General features: G+C 39.3%; 4 protein-coding genes and 1 non-coding gene across 8 annotated transcripts; 4 read left to right on the forward strand and 1 right to left on the reverse strand.

Moving 5' to 3' along the window:
• Positions 1–1,313: 1,313 nt before the first annotated feature.
• LOC137720560 (rop guanine nucleotide exchange factor 7) lies at positions 1,314–5,031 on the forward strand. 3 transcript variants are annotated; one of them, XM_088694499.1, is made up of 8 exons: positions 1,314–1,542; positions 1,749–2,105; positions 2,404–2,520; positions 2,647–2,801; positions 3,137–3,211; positions 3,303–3,593; positions 3,797–4,153; positions 4,250–5,031. In XM_088694499.1, exons 2-8 carry the CDS (start codon positions 1,778–1,780, stop codon positions 4,736–4,738), a joined length of 1,812 nt encoding a protein of 603 aa, XP_088550625.1. In that variant the 5' UTR covers positions 1,314–1,542; positions 1,749–1,777; the 3' UTR covers positions 4,739–5,031. The 3 variants fall into 3 exon arrangements, with proteins under 3 accessions (XP_088550625.1, XP_068315743.2, XP_088550622.1); XM_088694496.1 differs by having other exon boundaries at positions 1,319–1,542; positions 1,746–2,105; XM_068459642.2 differs by having other exon boundaries at positions 1,314–2,105.
• Positions 5,032–5,413: 382 nt separating this feature from the next.
• Positions 5,414–5,485, forward strand: TRNAD-GUC (transfer RNA aspartic acid (anticodon GUC)). Its single transcript has one exon. It is a non-coding gene; the product is annotated as a tRNA-Asp (tRNA).
• A 74-nt stretch (positions 5,486–5,559) lies between these two features.
• Positions 5,560–6,310, forward strand: MEE60 (maternal effect embryo arrest 60). Its single transcript, XM_068459643.2, has one exon. The coding sequence runs from the start codon at positions 5,668–5,670 to the stop codon at positions 6,196–6,198; it is 531 nt and encodes a 176-aa protein (XP_068315744.2). The 5' UTR covers positions 5,560–5,667; the 3' UTR covers positions 6,199–6,310.
• Positions 6,311–8,072: 1,762 nt separating this feature from the next.
• On the forward strand, positions 8,073–9,103 carry LOC137720563 (uncharacterized). Of its 2 annotated transcripts, XM_088694513.1 has the most exons (3): positions 8,073–8,194; positions 8,305–8,679; positions 8,869–9,103. In XM_088694513.1, the coding sequence occupies exons 2-3, from the start codon at positions 8,322–8,324 to the stop codon at positions 8,886–8,888; spliced, it is 378 nt and encodes a 125-aa protein (XP_088550639.1). In that variant the 5' UTR covers positions 8,073–8,194; positions 8,305–8,321; the 3' UTR covers positions 8,889–9,103. The 2 variants fall into 2 exon arrangements, with proteins under 2 accessions (XP_088550639.1, XP_068315746.1); XM_068459645.2 differs by lacking the exon at positions 8,073–8,194 and having other exon boundaries at positions 8,250–8,679.
• Positions 9,104–9,296: 193 nt separating this feature from the next.
• On the reverse strand, positions 9,297–11,290 carry LOC137720562 (uncharacterized). Its single transcript, XM_068459644.2, has 5 exons — positions 10,869–11,290; positions 10,361–10,582; positions 10,197–10,272; positions 9,899–9,942; positions 9,297–9,566 (listed from the first exon to the last, which is right to left on the reverse strand). Exons 1-4 carry the CDS (start codon positions 11,034–11,036, stop codon positions 9,926–9,928), a joined length of 483 nt encoding a protein of 160 aa, XP_068315745.1. The 5' UTR covers positions 11,037–11,290; the 3' UTR covers positions 9,297–9,566; positions 9,899–9,925.
• Positions 11,291–12,962: the final 1,672 nt, after the last annotated feature.

Consider the following 12,962-nt stretch of genomic DNA (forward strand, 5'->3'; position numbering starts at 1 on the left):
TTACTAAAATTCAAGCAAAAAGTCCAAAAAGAAGATTCGAAGGTGAATACTATTATGGACTTTAGCCATTCTACGAGGTGCTTTTCTTGTAGCTCATGGACCATGTCCTTCTCCACGACCTGCTGACCTACCACCTTAAACGGCTACTTATCCAATCTCAAACCCCATTCAAATTTCAATCATATTCAATTACCAAACTACCCTCACCTAATTACTCAATTTTAGTGGGCATAAATGGCATTTAAATTTGCATTTTGGGTAGTCCAATTGATAACCATTTTCTGAGGGATTCATAGGCTAAATCAAGACGCAACTTGTTGATTTGATGAGGGTGGAAGAAGAGTTGCAAATTCATGCATTCAAGAGCATCAACATTTCAAGCTTTGACCTAACTTACCTCTTCCATTTAAGTTCATGTATTTATGCTCATGATTTTTCAATTTTCCATTTCTTTGATGAAGAGAAAAACAATGTAAAGTGTCAATGGATTTTAGTCCCAATAAGTTACTTAATGTGAGTAGCATGTAGATTGGTCAATTCGATCTATCTCGGTAGATTTGTAATGTGTTAGAGAATTGTAAGACCTTTCAATTAGAAATTGATGTGAATTTTCGGTAAGGGTCATGTGCCGAACTTGCAGGACTATTTGATTAGAAGTTGGCATGTCGTCACGAGTAAAGTCGAATTAACTAACAAATAAGGTGTTTGTGTGTGTTTGAGAGGAAGGGCGGGACCACAAGAGAACACTCCACCATAAAAAACAATGTACCTTCTCAATGGAATTTTCTGCAATGTGGGATGAGTTATGTGACATAGTTACAACAATACCTCAATGAATTTGTCTCACATTGAAAAATTTACATTCGACCTCAATGAATTTCTACAAATTAGGAATTATCCAGGGTTAACCTAAAAGCAATGTATGTTCTCAATAAAAGCAATGGATTTCTACATGCGATCATAGTCGATACTTACAAATCGACTGTCTATTAATTATTGTTGGTTGACTAAATGATTATTGTCTTAATCGAATTTTTACAGAGATGATCTTTACAGACTAAACTTACATTATTAATGGATCCAATCACAAGCATAAAATTTCATATATTAACCACAAAACATTTCAAAGAGAAATTCCTCTTCATTGTTGAGTAGCCAAGCATTGTTAGTCACTGCCTGGCTAGATTTGTCCTCCATTCTCAAAATGATAGAAAGAAATGTGACCATATAGAAGTTTGAGGGCAAAATTGTAATTACAAGTTGAAAACTCCGTACTCCTCCATCTACATGGTCCTGTAATTTATTAATTTTTTGAACTTATTCTCTACACAGAGAGAGAGAGAGAGAGAGAGAGAGAGAGAGAGAGAGAGAGAGAGAGAGAGGGGGATAGGAAATGAAAAGAAAAGAGACGTTGGCTTGTCATGTGACAATTGGCGGTTACCCGCAAGAGTCATGACTCCACCTTCTCTCTTCAAACTCAAAAATCAAATTTTATGAAAGAGAGAAGTTGAGAAGAATATAATCAATCCTCTTCTACCACGAGTGAGTGCTTCACTGTTTGCAACTTTGCCTACCAAACCATGCCCAACTTCACCATTTTCTGAATCAGTCCTCAATTAATTTCAAAACCCACCTCCCACATCCTCTGAAAACTTCAAATGCACCAAGCTTTGCAGTCCAAATCCATGGCAGAACAAAGCGCCTGAGTTAAATGCTGGCTGATTTACCTTGCTTTCCTTGTGCAGCAGCAGCTCAAGCGTTTTCAGAAGTTCAAAAGATGGAGTCTTTAACGAGAAAAAGGGAGAATTTGCAGAAGAAAGGAACTGGATCCGTCAAGTCTTCAGCTGACAATGGCGGTGGAGGAAGCGAGTCGCTCACCGATTCGAGCGGCGGTGACTCGAGAGAGACTAGCAGTACGAGCCGATCGAGCTCCGAGACTTCCGGTGAGGAACTGAAGAGAAAAGGGCCGTCTTCGCCGCCGCTGCTGGGCTGGCCGATCAGGAAAGCTGAGCTGTGTAAAAACTCGGCTGCTGATTTGGAGGAAGCTGAACGAAAATCCCCTGTTGATGAATGTAAATACAAGGATTTGGCTTCCAAAGTTGCAGGTCAGATTTTGAATTACTCCCATCTTTTGCTTCATTTGGTTGCTGAAAAGTCGTATAAGTTAAAAAATAAAAAAATAAAAAAAATAAAAAAGATGCTCAGAATTCAAAATTTTGAAACTTTACTGTGTTTTCAGCTCACTTTTAGCTGAGCTGCTTCAGAAAACCAAAAGGGCGTTTTGAAAATCCTAAATTTTTCCAGAAAACATTGCAAAAATTTTAAATTTATTTTAAAAAATAGGAATTCTGCTTATTTATTTCCCTTTTTGTAATCCTTTTGTTACGTTGGAAATTCAAACAGAAATGGATATGATGAGAGAGAGATTTTCAAAGTTGTTGCTTGGAGAAGACATGTCAGGTTGTGGCAAAGGCGTTTGCACAGCGATGGCAATTTCGAATGCCATTACCAATCTCTGTGGTATGTTCATCCTCCCAGCTTCTTTTAAATTTGTGATTAATCGAATCGATTTATAGTACCATATAGTTCAATCATTCCATATTGCATTTTTCGTTTTTAATTAATCAAATTTTATACAACGTGAAGCTACCATTTTTGGGCAACTATGGAGACTGGAACCCTTGCCTGCTGAAAGGAAATCAATGTGGAAAAGAGAGATGGAGTGGCTCATTTGCGTTAGCGATCACATAGTCGAATTGATACCCTCTTGGCAAACATTTCCTGATGGGAAAAAGCTTGAGGTAATCCTTGATGTAGTGTTAAGTCTGTTCAGTGATCATATTCTGCTTTCTCTATCCTTCTTTTCGGAAGATGGAAAAATGAAAAATGATATTTTGAAGCTTAGATTTCACAACACTAGCTCACCTGACCTAAACGTAATTCTTCGCTTGTTTTTTCTTTCAAATGCCTTAGCCTTACTTTTTAGGGTCCCCTGCTATGATGGTTATGCAGATTATATGTTTATAACTCTTTATGACATGGTAAATAAATGTGCAAAATCTCGAATGGAGAACCCGTGGCAAGCATGAGCAATCGTCTAATGTTTGTTGTTTCTTATTGCTGGTGCATTCCGTAGGTCATGACTTGCAGGCCCCGGTCAGATCTGTTTATGAATCTTCCAGCGCTGCGTAAGCTAGACAATATGCTTCTTGTGAGTCCGAACCTTGATTGTTTCATAATGTACAGTTTTCATTTTTACAAGTCATTATGAGTTTAGGAGTGTTCCTTGTTTCTCTATCCAGGAAATATTAGATAGCTTCACCAATACGGAGTTCTGGTATGTTGATCAAGGAGTTATAGCCCCGGAAGCAGATGGCTCAGCCTCTTTTCGCAAAACAGTCCAGCGGCAAGAGGAGAAGTGGTGGCTACCTGTACCTCGCGTGGCAGCTGATGGTCTAAGTGAAAATTCAAGAAAGCAGTTGCATCACACGCGGGAATGCACAAATCAAATACTAAAAGCTGCAATGGCTATCAACAGCATTACTCTTGCAGAAATGGAAGTTCCAGAGTCATACATGGAAACTCTTCCCAAGGTTCGCAAACTGAACATTGCATGATACTTTTATGCGAAGCTGAGTGACGCTGTTATATTAATTTCTTTCGTCAAATCTTTTAAAATTTATTTCTCAATCATCCTTTTTCTAAACATCTATAGAAGTTACATTATTATGGTTAATAAATCTAGACTGTAGTTTTATAATCTGATGTTGAAGTTTTTATGATGTGTAATCAACAGAATGGAAAGGCCTGTCTTGGGGACATAATTTACCGATATATTACATCAGACAAATTCTCCCCAGAGATTTTGCTCGACTGCCTTGACCTGTCCAGCGAACATGTTGCTCTAGAGATTGCAAACCGTGTTGAAGCATCAATATTTGTCTGGCGTAGAAGAACTCACTCAAAGCCCCCACCTTATCCAAACCGCTCCTCCGCAAAGTCATCTTGGGAGATGGTCAAGGACCTAGTGATCGATGTGGAAAAGCGAGAATTACTGGCAGAAAGAGCTGAAAGCCTCCTGCTTTCCTTGAAGCAGCGGTTTCCGTGTCTTACTCAAACCATCTTGGACACGAGCAAGATTCAGTGCAATAAGGTTAATTTTGCTTCCCTTGAAAAAATTTCCTCAGATTCTGTTTATTTCCTTGTATTTTTGTCATAACAATAACACTCCTTGGATTCAAAATTTCAGGATGTTGGAAAGTCCATTCTTGAAAGCTATTCAAGAGTTTTGGAGAGCCTGGCATTTAACATTGTGGCTCGTATTGATGATTTACTATATGTGGACGACTTGGCAAAACAGACAGATAAACTGTCATCAGTAACCGCGGTCAGTGTAATTTCTCGCAAGAAGGTCCCGGTTTCATATCCAGTGCCTCCCTCAAGCACTCCTCGCAAAAGAGCTTCTGCCATAGGCAACTTATCACCTGCACCTTTAATTAGCCCTGCAAGGGGAGAAAGGACTCCCTTTCTCCACACCAATACCAACAAGGACAAGCCTCCCCGCCACGGCTTTGGAGTGAGGAGAGTCTTGACAAATTACCTTGGTGGTGAAACAAAAGCAAGAATCTGCAGTGACACAATGGAAGGGTCGGTTTCGATACCAAACTTACACGGCAGAGAGACTTCGGATCATCTTATGGACTCCTCGTCCCACCAAAATGGGAGAAAATCATACTAAGCAGATCGCTGAGGTTTGGCGTATTAAATCATGGTCTTCTCTTGAAGTGGTTGAGGCAAGAAGTGGAAAGAAAAGATAGAATAGACAGAAAATCTCTTGCCGGAACCAAGTATTGATCATGCCTTATGAGAGTTGGGGGAGTTTAATGTATTTGTTAAAGTTCCTGGTTATTTAGATGTTGGTTTGGATTTGAAATGTAGCTAAAAGGATAAAAAATAGAGACACATTAGATTGGTTGTTTAAACTTCTGCAGATAGAATATAGACATGAGATTGCTTGTTCAAATTTTCAAATTAATGACCCTTTTTACCCTCTCTCTCTCTCACACACGCACACACGCACACACACACACACGCAAACAAGAACGGCTAAAAGACTCCAAGGTAAAGTTTTTTTGAACTTAGGACTTCCAAATATAGTGACATATATAAATAGTTGATATGCAGATCGACTTTCAAATAAACAACTAAATAACTAATGAAGATCTCACCTGTGTTTATTCTTTATATTTAAAAACAATGAAAAAGGTAAAATAAATTTGAAAAGGTGAAGAGAACTTGAATTAAAAATAAATTTGGGTACCCACCACCTAATAAATTTTAATGCACAACAAAAACAATTAAAGAGTAAAATACTTTCTTGTAAATATTGTAAAACAACCAACCTACCAACAAGGTCGTTGTAGTATAGTGGTAAGTATTCCCGCCTGTCACGCGGGTGACCCGGGTTCGATCCCCGGCAACGGCGATATTTTGTTTTATTAAACTCATCACGATCGTGACACGTGTAGCTCCTCAACGGCCGTCCTTTTCTTTTCCTCGTTTTTCCTCGAAAGAGAACGAAAGAACAAATCCATCAACCCAAGTCTGCAACTTTACCAGCTAGTCAGCTCAGCCACCACTGCTCCGATTCCTTACGAAAATACCAAAATGCCCGGCGGCACCGCCATCCACCTGACGGCCCTCGACGGCATCGTCAACGTCAACTCCCTCTTCACCTTGGCCGTCTTCGTCGGCCTCACCTGGAACCCCTCCGACCCGGAAAACACCCTCATCGAGACCGACGACCCAGCGGCCTGCCGCCCCGGTTCCTCCGTCGCCGAGGATCTCGTCTCCTTCCACGTCTACTCCTTCAGCTCCTTCCTCTTCTCCAGCCTCGTCGCCCTCGGCCTCAAGCAGGCCATCCGGATCACCCGCAGCCCGTCCTACCACCGGCCCGCCGAGATTCTCGTCCGGGTCAACAGCACCCTCCTCCGGATCGGGATGCTCGTCTCGGGTGTCGGTTCGGCGGCCGGTTGCGTGTTCCTGATGCTGGCTCTCGTCAACGTGGTGCAGATCAAGCTCGGGACTTTGGCCTGCGGCAGCTTCAACACTCTCGCCGCCGTCGTCCCGCTCGTCATCCTCGTCCCCGTCGCGCTGCTCATCTATGTTTGCACCGTTTTGTACGCTTTTACGCGCTAAATTATTGTATATTAGTTGTAATTTGATGAATTTTAATGCCTGATTTGGATTAATCCTGAGATTTAAGTTCTTAAATTCGATTAAAACATATAAAGCATGGTTTATTTATTTATTTATTTTTTTTATCGTGATTTGTTTGATTTTGTTCACATTAGTGGTGGCACAAGTGGGCAATCAAATTGATTAGTGCTCCGCAGTTAGGGCGTGATGGGAATTTGGGGATGAGTGGTAGTACAAGTGGGTGTAGGAAGTGCTAATATTCTAGTGAATTTGTTCATGTTAGCAATTATTGCATTTGCTCTGTTTTGGATTACTGATGCTATTTCTATCATGATTCCATGAGTGTGGAGTGGCCCACCAAGCACCTCCGCACGGAATGTCATTTTGGCGGTATCTTGAGCTAATCACTTGTGTTTAACTGCGATATTAGCTTGGAATACCGTCGCAGTAGGATCTCATGTGTAGGTATGGGTATGTCCGTTTTCGTTCTCAGCAGGGTGGGGAGGCTGTCATCATAGAGGAGTATTAGTTGCTTGATGATCTCTGGTAAGTGCTAAGTTGGTGACTATGGTTGGGTAGTTCAATAGTTTAACCGTGGTTTAGCGGTTTTTCTTCAGTGCAGTGCTGCACTTGGTGCAAATGCGGTTTCAGTTTTTCACATCGTTCCACCTCTGCATTGCTTTGCTCTTTAGAAGTGGTAGCTTGGATCTCTGGACTGGTTTACCACTGACCGAACATAGCGCGCAATGAAGCACCAAGGGAAAACCGATGACTTACAGGGTATCGGTCTATTGATTATAGGTCTAAATGGTCTAGAGGAACAGATTGAGGTAGGAATAGGATGATGCCGTGGATGTCTCTGAGATTGGTCGATGCTGTGTTATCTGTTGCTCAAGAGGTGCCCTTGTGTGCCTCTTTTCTGAAAGGACGAAAGTAGTGGAACGGTGGGAAGCACTTTAGGTAGAGGTGATGACTTTCAGTGGCCTAAAGTCGCCAGGCAATCGAAATCCATTTCTGAAGGAGTAGATGCTGCAATAAACAAAGCATGCCTCCTTCCAAGTGCTGCCTCCACCATGCCTTGGGGGTTTCATCTTTCGGTAACTAATCAAGTATCTTTTGAGCTGCTTATTGCTGTATAAAAGCAGCACGTCGAGAAGTGTTTTCTGCACACCATTGAAGAAATGGAAGCTCCAATGACTTGTAGCGGTTCTTGCAATTCTCGGCACAAGTCAGTTTAAAACTTTGAAGGGGCATATGGGGCTGGTAAATGTCGTAAATCCAGCCCTGTTAATGAGGCTTGGAAGCTGGTTACCTGTGCATCAGCAGCACAGGACCGAAATGCTGCAGTTTCCGCTAATTGCTGCAGCCAAGTAAAAAGGATAGGCCACAACCTGTTCATGTTTTCATCTTATACATGCCCTGAAGATGTTGAAGCAGCTGACGGTGCCTGGTAGAAGGACTAATTGAACCTTACAAATATCGTTATGTCAAAAACAACACATTCTGTCGCACTAGCCCCGAAGGTAGAGTTCCTAAGTACCGGCTGATTGAACCTTACAAATTCGTACTGATTAGTTAGCAAATTAACACTGCGCAAACTAGTGTCTTGAATTTATTAAGCATCATTGAGAGATCCAAGCTAATATACTATTGCGAGTTATTTACGCACTTAATATCCTGTGTTCGATTCCTCCGCTAACGTTTGTAAGATTAGAAAAAGTAAGGAAACAATATCTAGAAACCTGCTGTATTCTAATACTAGGTCCACTGAATTCTGTCGATTAATAAGAAGTCTAAGAAAGCGTCGGTACACCAACCACTTTCAATTCCACTCAATCAACTGAGTAGGACATTGCCTCGTATTTTCTCCATAAAATTCAAATAATATGATCAAAATTAGAGCCAAGACTTTGAGTCTCTGTCCCAACCTATTGACTTCTTGGAACTAAACCTTTTGGAGGACTCGATCATTCTTTTAAAAAACTCTTAAAACCAGGTAATCAAGTATTAATTAAACTAATTAATTGATAATTAACTATTAATTATTCTTATCGTGGTCTTCCGAGAACTTATATGTATATATATGTGCAAATAATGCATTAACAGAATCGTAGAAAATAGACATGGAAGGAGGTGCGATATTGAGGAAGTTCTGGTGCTTGGTGGTGGCTTTGTTTGTAATTTCAGGCAAGAATTGGGGATTAATTGAAGGGGTTGATGGGGCTGCCGGCGGTGAATGTGGGGAGATGGACCCGGACGTTCTGGTGTACAAGCTAGCATCGTGTGCGGCGTCTGCGCAGGACAAGAACGTGGCGGTTCCTAACAAGTGCTGTGCTGTGGTTAGCAAGGTACGCGCAAACTGCCTTTGCTCCATCTTACTTTCGAAAGAAGCCAAGAGCCTTGGAATCAGGCCTGATGTTGCAGCCACCATTCCTAAACGTTGCAAAGTTGCCAGACGTACTAGGGGCTACAAGTGCGGAGGTACATACATCTGTCTTTTTAGCGAAACGTTCTCTTGTCAAAGTTATATTGTTGGGTTATGTATTCATCAACATGATTATTAACGATTTAGATTCACAATTTTGCAATAGAAGAGACGGACGTTAATTCAAATTGCCTAAATCTTGATTTGCTAGCTCGTAAGAGACTTTTCATTTTCGTGATTTGCAGCTTTTGTCGTGCCAGCATGAAGGCATACAGAAGATCATTAGTGATGCTGCCAGCTATGGTTCTCAAGTAAACTTGATTAGTAGAACTCTTAGTGATACTATAATTCAGCTTAATTACAAGTTTGCTGGCTATAAACTTGAAGAAACTTACTATTCACTAATATAATGTTGTCATCCTTGCTTTATATACTTGAAAATAAGAATTCTTACATTCAAGCCGATCATAGTTTGATACATGTAAATTTCTTTTTGTGTTTTCGACAAGTTATTTTACTGCACGTCATATGTTTGGCAAAAATATTGTAGGGATTCCTACTTTTAGAAATAATAGGGAAGGAGCCAAGCAAATTTGCATTTAGAATATCACAGAAAAAGTTGCTATGTCTTCATCGTATATGGATTTGATCACTAGAATTAATTAGATAAGGATTGAAATTCAAAAAAGCACAAGGGGCTAGTTAATTAGTACATGGAAAGTTCTTACAAAACAAAGTACATCAAAGATGAGATTCATAAGCTCATATCCGTAAATAGTTAAACTTGGCCTGCTTGACTAACTGGGATAAAAAGAACCCAACAAGCCAAGTTTCTGGATTAGTACTGGCTGCTCTGCTAGCTATATCTGCCATGCTATATACGTACTATGTATAACACCATCTTTATTTGTTTTATCTTACATAGAAGATATTAGTGTTTTACCTGCAGCATAACAAGCATTTTTCTGCGTCAGATGAATATCTAAGAACAATTCTTCAAATAGTTATATTGCTTTTATCACTTTGAATAGCATCATTCGTACTTATTAAAGGAAGCGATAAATGGTGAACTTTTAATGTGACATGACACCGTCTCATAGTTTTGATATTTGGTATTTTATGAACACCTAGCATAGAATAATGAATAAATAAATACACGTATTATAACGTGAGCATACCAATAACACTATTTGATGGTTATAATTAAGACATGTTAATGTGGCAAATAAGACATAAGTTTCATTAACCATTTAGGGGTAGGAAAAGTAGTGTAACCTGCTAATAGGTGGCCGGAGCAAACAGTTAGTAATAAAGTGAACCTGCAGAAATGAGACATCAAACGTACATATTAATTAAGAAAAATTAATGAAATATACTTTAAAATTTTGAGTTTTAATGATAAGGATAAAATAAAGAATAAAGTGAATAGTACCATGATTGACTTTTTAATGTAAAATGTGATTTTTCGTTAAAGTGAATAGTCCGGTAGATTTTTCGTTAAAATTCTCTATTAATTATGCAGAATAAACACTAATAATCTTCATTAAGTACTAAGCCCACAAATATATCATACCCTGCCACCAGTTTCCTCTCGAAGCACTGTTTGCATTATTCCCATTTGCATCGTCCTCACCGCCATCTTTCTTAGACTAAAATTGGATTACAACAATATGATTAGTGTTTATTTCATAAAAATCGAATAAACAACCTAAACACGACCCCAATTTTTGTACTTACAGTATGCTGCTGATGGGATTCAGGTGTCCCAGTTCTTGGACTATAATTTTCTTGGCCGCCATAGTAGATTGATGAACTGAGATTGCATGGATCCGCAGCTTCGTTTTGATACATATTGGAAGCTTTGCTGGTTTTGTTTTCACCCTTATTATCCAAAAAACTTGGACTTCCGTACTTACCAGCTTGATCTCCAAAGTCCTGCCTTCTCTCCTTCCCAACTCCCTGAATCAAAATTTAAACCCACAGGTTAACACACAAAAAAATGTAATTTGTTGACGGATGTATATGTCTCGCATCGAAAACCTGACCGAGAACTTGTTTGATAATCATTTTAGTTCAAAAAAAAAAATAAAGCAAAAATCTAAGTCAACTTTTGAAAACACAAGAAATAGTTTCAGTTTTGAAAACAATCACTGAACAAGTTTTCAACTTTCAAGAAAAAATAGAAAATAGAAAATGAAATGATTATCAAATGATAAACCTAAATAAGTGATAAGCATTTATATACCGTTGAGGGGACGGGTGGGAAAATGGAGCCAAAGAATCCGGAAGGGGATGATGAAGAAGATGACGACGAGTCCTTGGGACCAAAGAGATGATCCAGACTCCTTGATGATGACGAAGAAGAAGAGCAGCCATGGCTTGCACCGCTTCCCACTTTCTTCTTGTTTTCCATAGTAGTTAATTAGTGAACTGAAGCTAAAGCTGGTATGTTACAAAAGCTGCTTTCAGCCTTGTCAACTAACGAACAGATTATAACTACTGCTTTTTGATAGTTGTTGATAGTTATCTCTTAATGGTCAAAGACTCGGAAGCAGAAATTGGATAAGGTTTGCAGAATCAGAATTCAGAAACCAACAACTTAAAGAGATAAAATTGGAGGGAGGGCAGATAGGAAGCAGGAAGGAGCACGTGAAGTTTTGCAGATGTGGAGAGTGTGAAGGTGTCACTGGCTATTTATAAACCCAAAAAGAGAGAGAAAAAATAAACTAGAGTTAGCTCTGAGGTTGGACTGGTTCGATTTATTTTTTCGTATCCATAATACTCTTTTACCGAGTTTTATTATTGTATTCTTAGTATAACACGTGTATACAATTATTTACTTTATATCATAGCTACATAATACATTAATTAAGTGGTTGAGTGTATTATAATGTATAAATTAATTAATAACACCACATGTCGGTGTAACGATTTCAAATGATTTGCATGCATAGATGATAAACCCATCATTTTGTCTCTGGTTCCCATGTGCCTTTCATTAAGTTCATTGTCTAGGTGACAGATGGGTGCATCAGTTCGTTCCCAAGTGGACATCCTGCCAACTCTAAGCCCGTACTGCCACGTGCCCCATCCTACATCAGTCTTTGACCTGTATAAATTTTGTTCCATTAATGTGCTTTGCTTTGCTTTGCATGAGTGGTAGTCTCAGATATTGTTCTGAGAGAGAGGGAGAGTCTCGTGGTTTCATAGGTGAGGAGAGGATAAACGGATAAGGTGTTTTCTTTTGGTTCAACTGGGGCTTTGATAGGAGGATATGCCCGTACATAAACTAGTTTGACTCCTTAAAAGTCTAGAACAAGGCCATATTGCATGTGTGCCTGTCTACCTTGAAATCTTTCAAGGAATCGGTATCGAATGCAATAAGATATATAGAACTTTTGAACCATTATTTTTCTTTATTAATATTAGATATAACTGAAATGTGTTAATAAAGAACATTAAACTCTTTATGTGCAAGAGAACAATGTATTTTGCTCGCGAGAGAGGATTAACTGAAGTATTTTTTAGCCTAATAGGATGATAAACACGGCTTAGGAGTAAGATTTATATCTTTTCTGATTAAGTGCAGCTTTTTTTTTTTTTTTTTTTTTTTTTCCAATTGAAAAAAATATCACAATCGTTGAAATTCCTTAAAAAACATGTAAATAGAAATAACTTATACATTTAGGATGGGTTTGTTTGACCTGCATCACCGCCTATGGTCTCTGTCAAAACCCAAATCCCCAATAGACGGGATCTTTGTGACCCCATTGGTGGGTGAGGAAGGAAAGTGATCCTCATCTGATCCCTTCCACTAAATCCACCTAATCAATCAATTCGGGTCCTTGAAATTTGATCCAACGACTACAAACAAAAGGCCCCTTTAAAAATTATAATATCTTTAACCATTGATCAAATTTCAAGGGTTCGAATTAGGTGATTATGTGGATATGGTGGAAGGGATCTAAAGAGGATCCCTTTCCAGTGAGGAACATAACAAGGAGGAGGGTGAGGAGGCTTATGAGCCACCCAGTGCGCTTGAAGGAATATGGGAGGCCAAGAACGCCAATGCTTATGGCGATGAAGACGTTGGTGAAGGTCTTGGATTGGTACGACAACTTTTTAGGGCCACCGATCAAAGGCATGTTCTCCGCCACAGTAGCCTGAGACGTTGGACGACGAGGTTGCCTCCTTGTTGCCACCTGTGTTTTGATCTTTGTTTTGATTTTGAATTGATTTTTTATTTGATATGGAATTGGCTTTTGATTTGATATGCAATTGTGGAATTGGGAGTTAGCTTTTGATTTGGTATGCAATTGTGGAATTGGAGAAAATTTTT

The sequence above is a fragment of the Pyrus communis genome, chromosome 1 (genome assembly GCF_041283825.1).
Source record: "Pyrus communis isolate YQ-2024b chromosome 1, ASM4128382v1, whole genome shotgun sequence".
NCBI classification, from domain to species: Eukaryota; Viridiplantae; Streptophyta; class Magnoliopsida; order Rosales; family Rosaceae; genus Pyrus; species Pyrus communis.

What these genes read in the sequence shown, in the direction of transcription:
- LOC137720560 (XM_068459642.2), top strand. Translation starts at nt 1,712, where the DNA reads ATGCTGGCTGATTTACCTTGCTTTCCTTGTGCAGCAGCAGCTCAAGCG. An exon ending in TGCCATTACCAATCTCTGTG is followed by an intron (nt 2,521 to 2,646) that starts GTATGTTCATCC and finishes TACAACGTGAAG; the next exon opens with CTACCATTTTTGGGCAACTA. An exon ending in CTGATGGGAAAAAGCTTGAG is followed by an intron (nt 2,802 to 3,136) that starts GTAATCCTTGAT and finishes TGCATTCCGTAG; the next exon opens with GTCATGACTTGCAGGCCCCG.
- MEE60 (XM_068459643.2), top strand. Translation starts at nt 5,668, where the DNA reads ATGCCCGGCGGCACCGCCATCCACCTGACGGCCCTCGACGGCATCGTC.
- LOC137720563 (XM_088694513.1), top strand. Translation starts at nt 8,322, where the DNA reads ATGGAAGGAGGTGCGATATTGAGGAAGTTCTGGTGCTTGGTGGTGGCT. An exon ending in TAGGGGCTACAAGTGCGGAG is followed by an intron (nt 8,680 to 8,868) that starts GTACATACATCT and finishes CGTGATTTGCAG; the next exon opens with CTTTTGTCGTGCCAGCATGA.
- LOC137720562 (XM_068459644.2), bottom strand. Translation starts at nt 11,036, where the DNA reads ATGGAAAACAAGAAGAAAGTGGGAAGCGGTGCAAGCCATGGCTGCTCT. An exon ending in TCCCACCCGTCCCCTCAACG is followed by an intron (nt 10,583 to 10,868) that starts GTATATAAATGC and finishes ATTTTGATTCAG; the next exon opens with GGAGTTGGGAAGGAGAGAAG. An exon ending in AATCCCATCAGCAGCATACT is followed by an intron (nt 10,273 to 10,360) that starts GTAAGTACAAAA and finishes ATCCAATTTTAG; the next exon opens with TCTAAGAAAGATGGCGGTGA.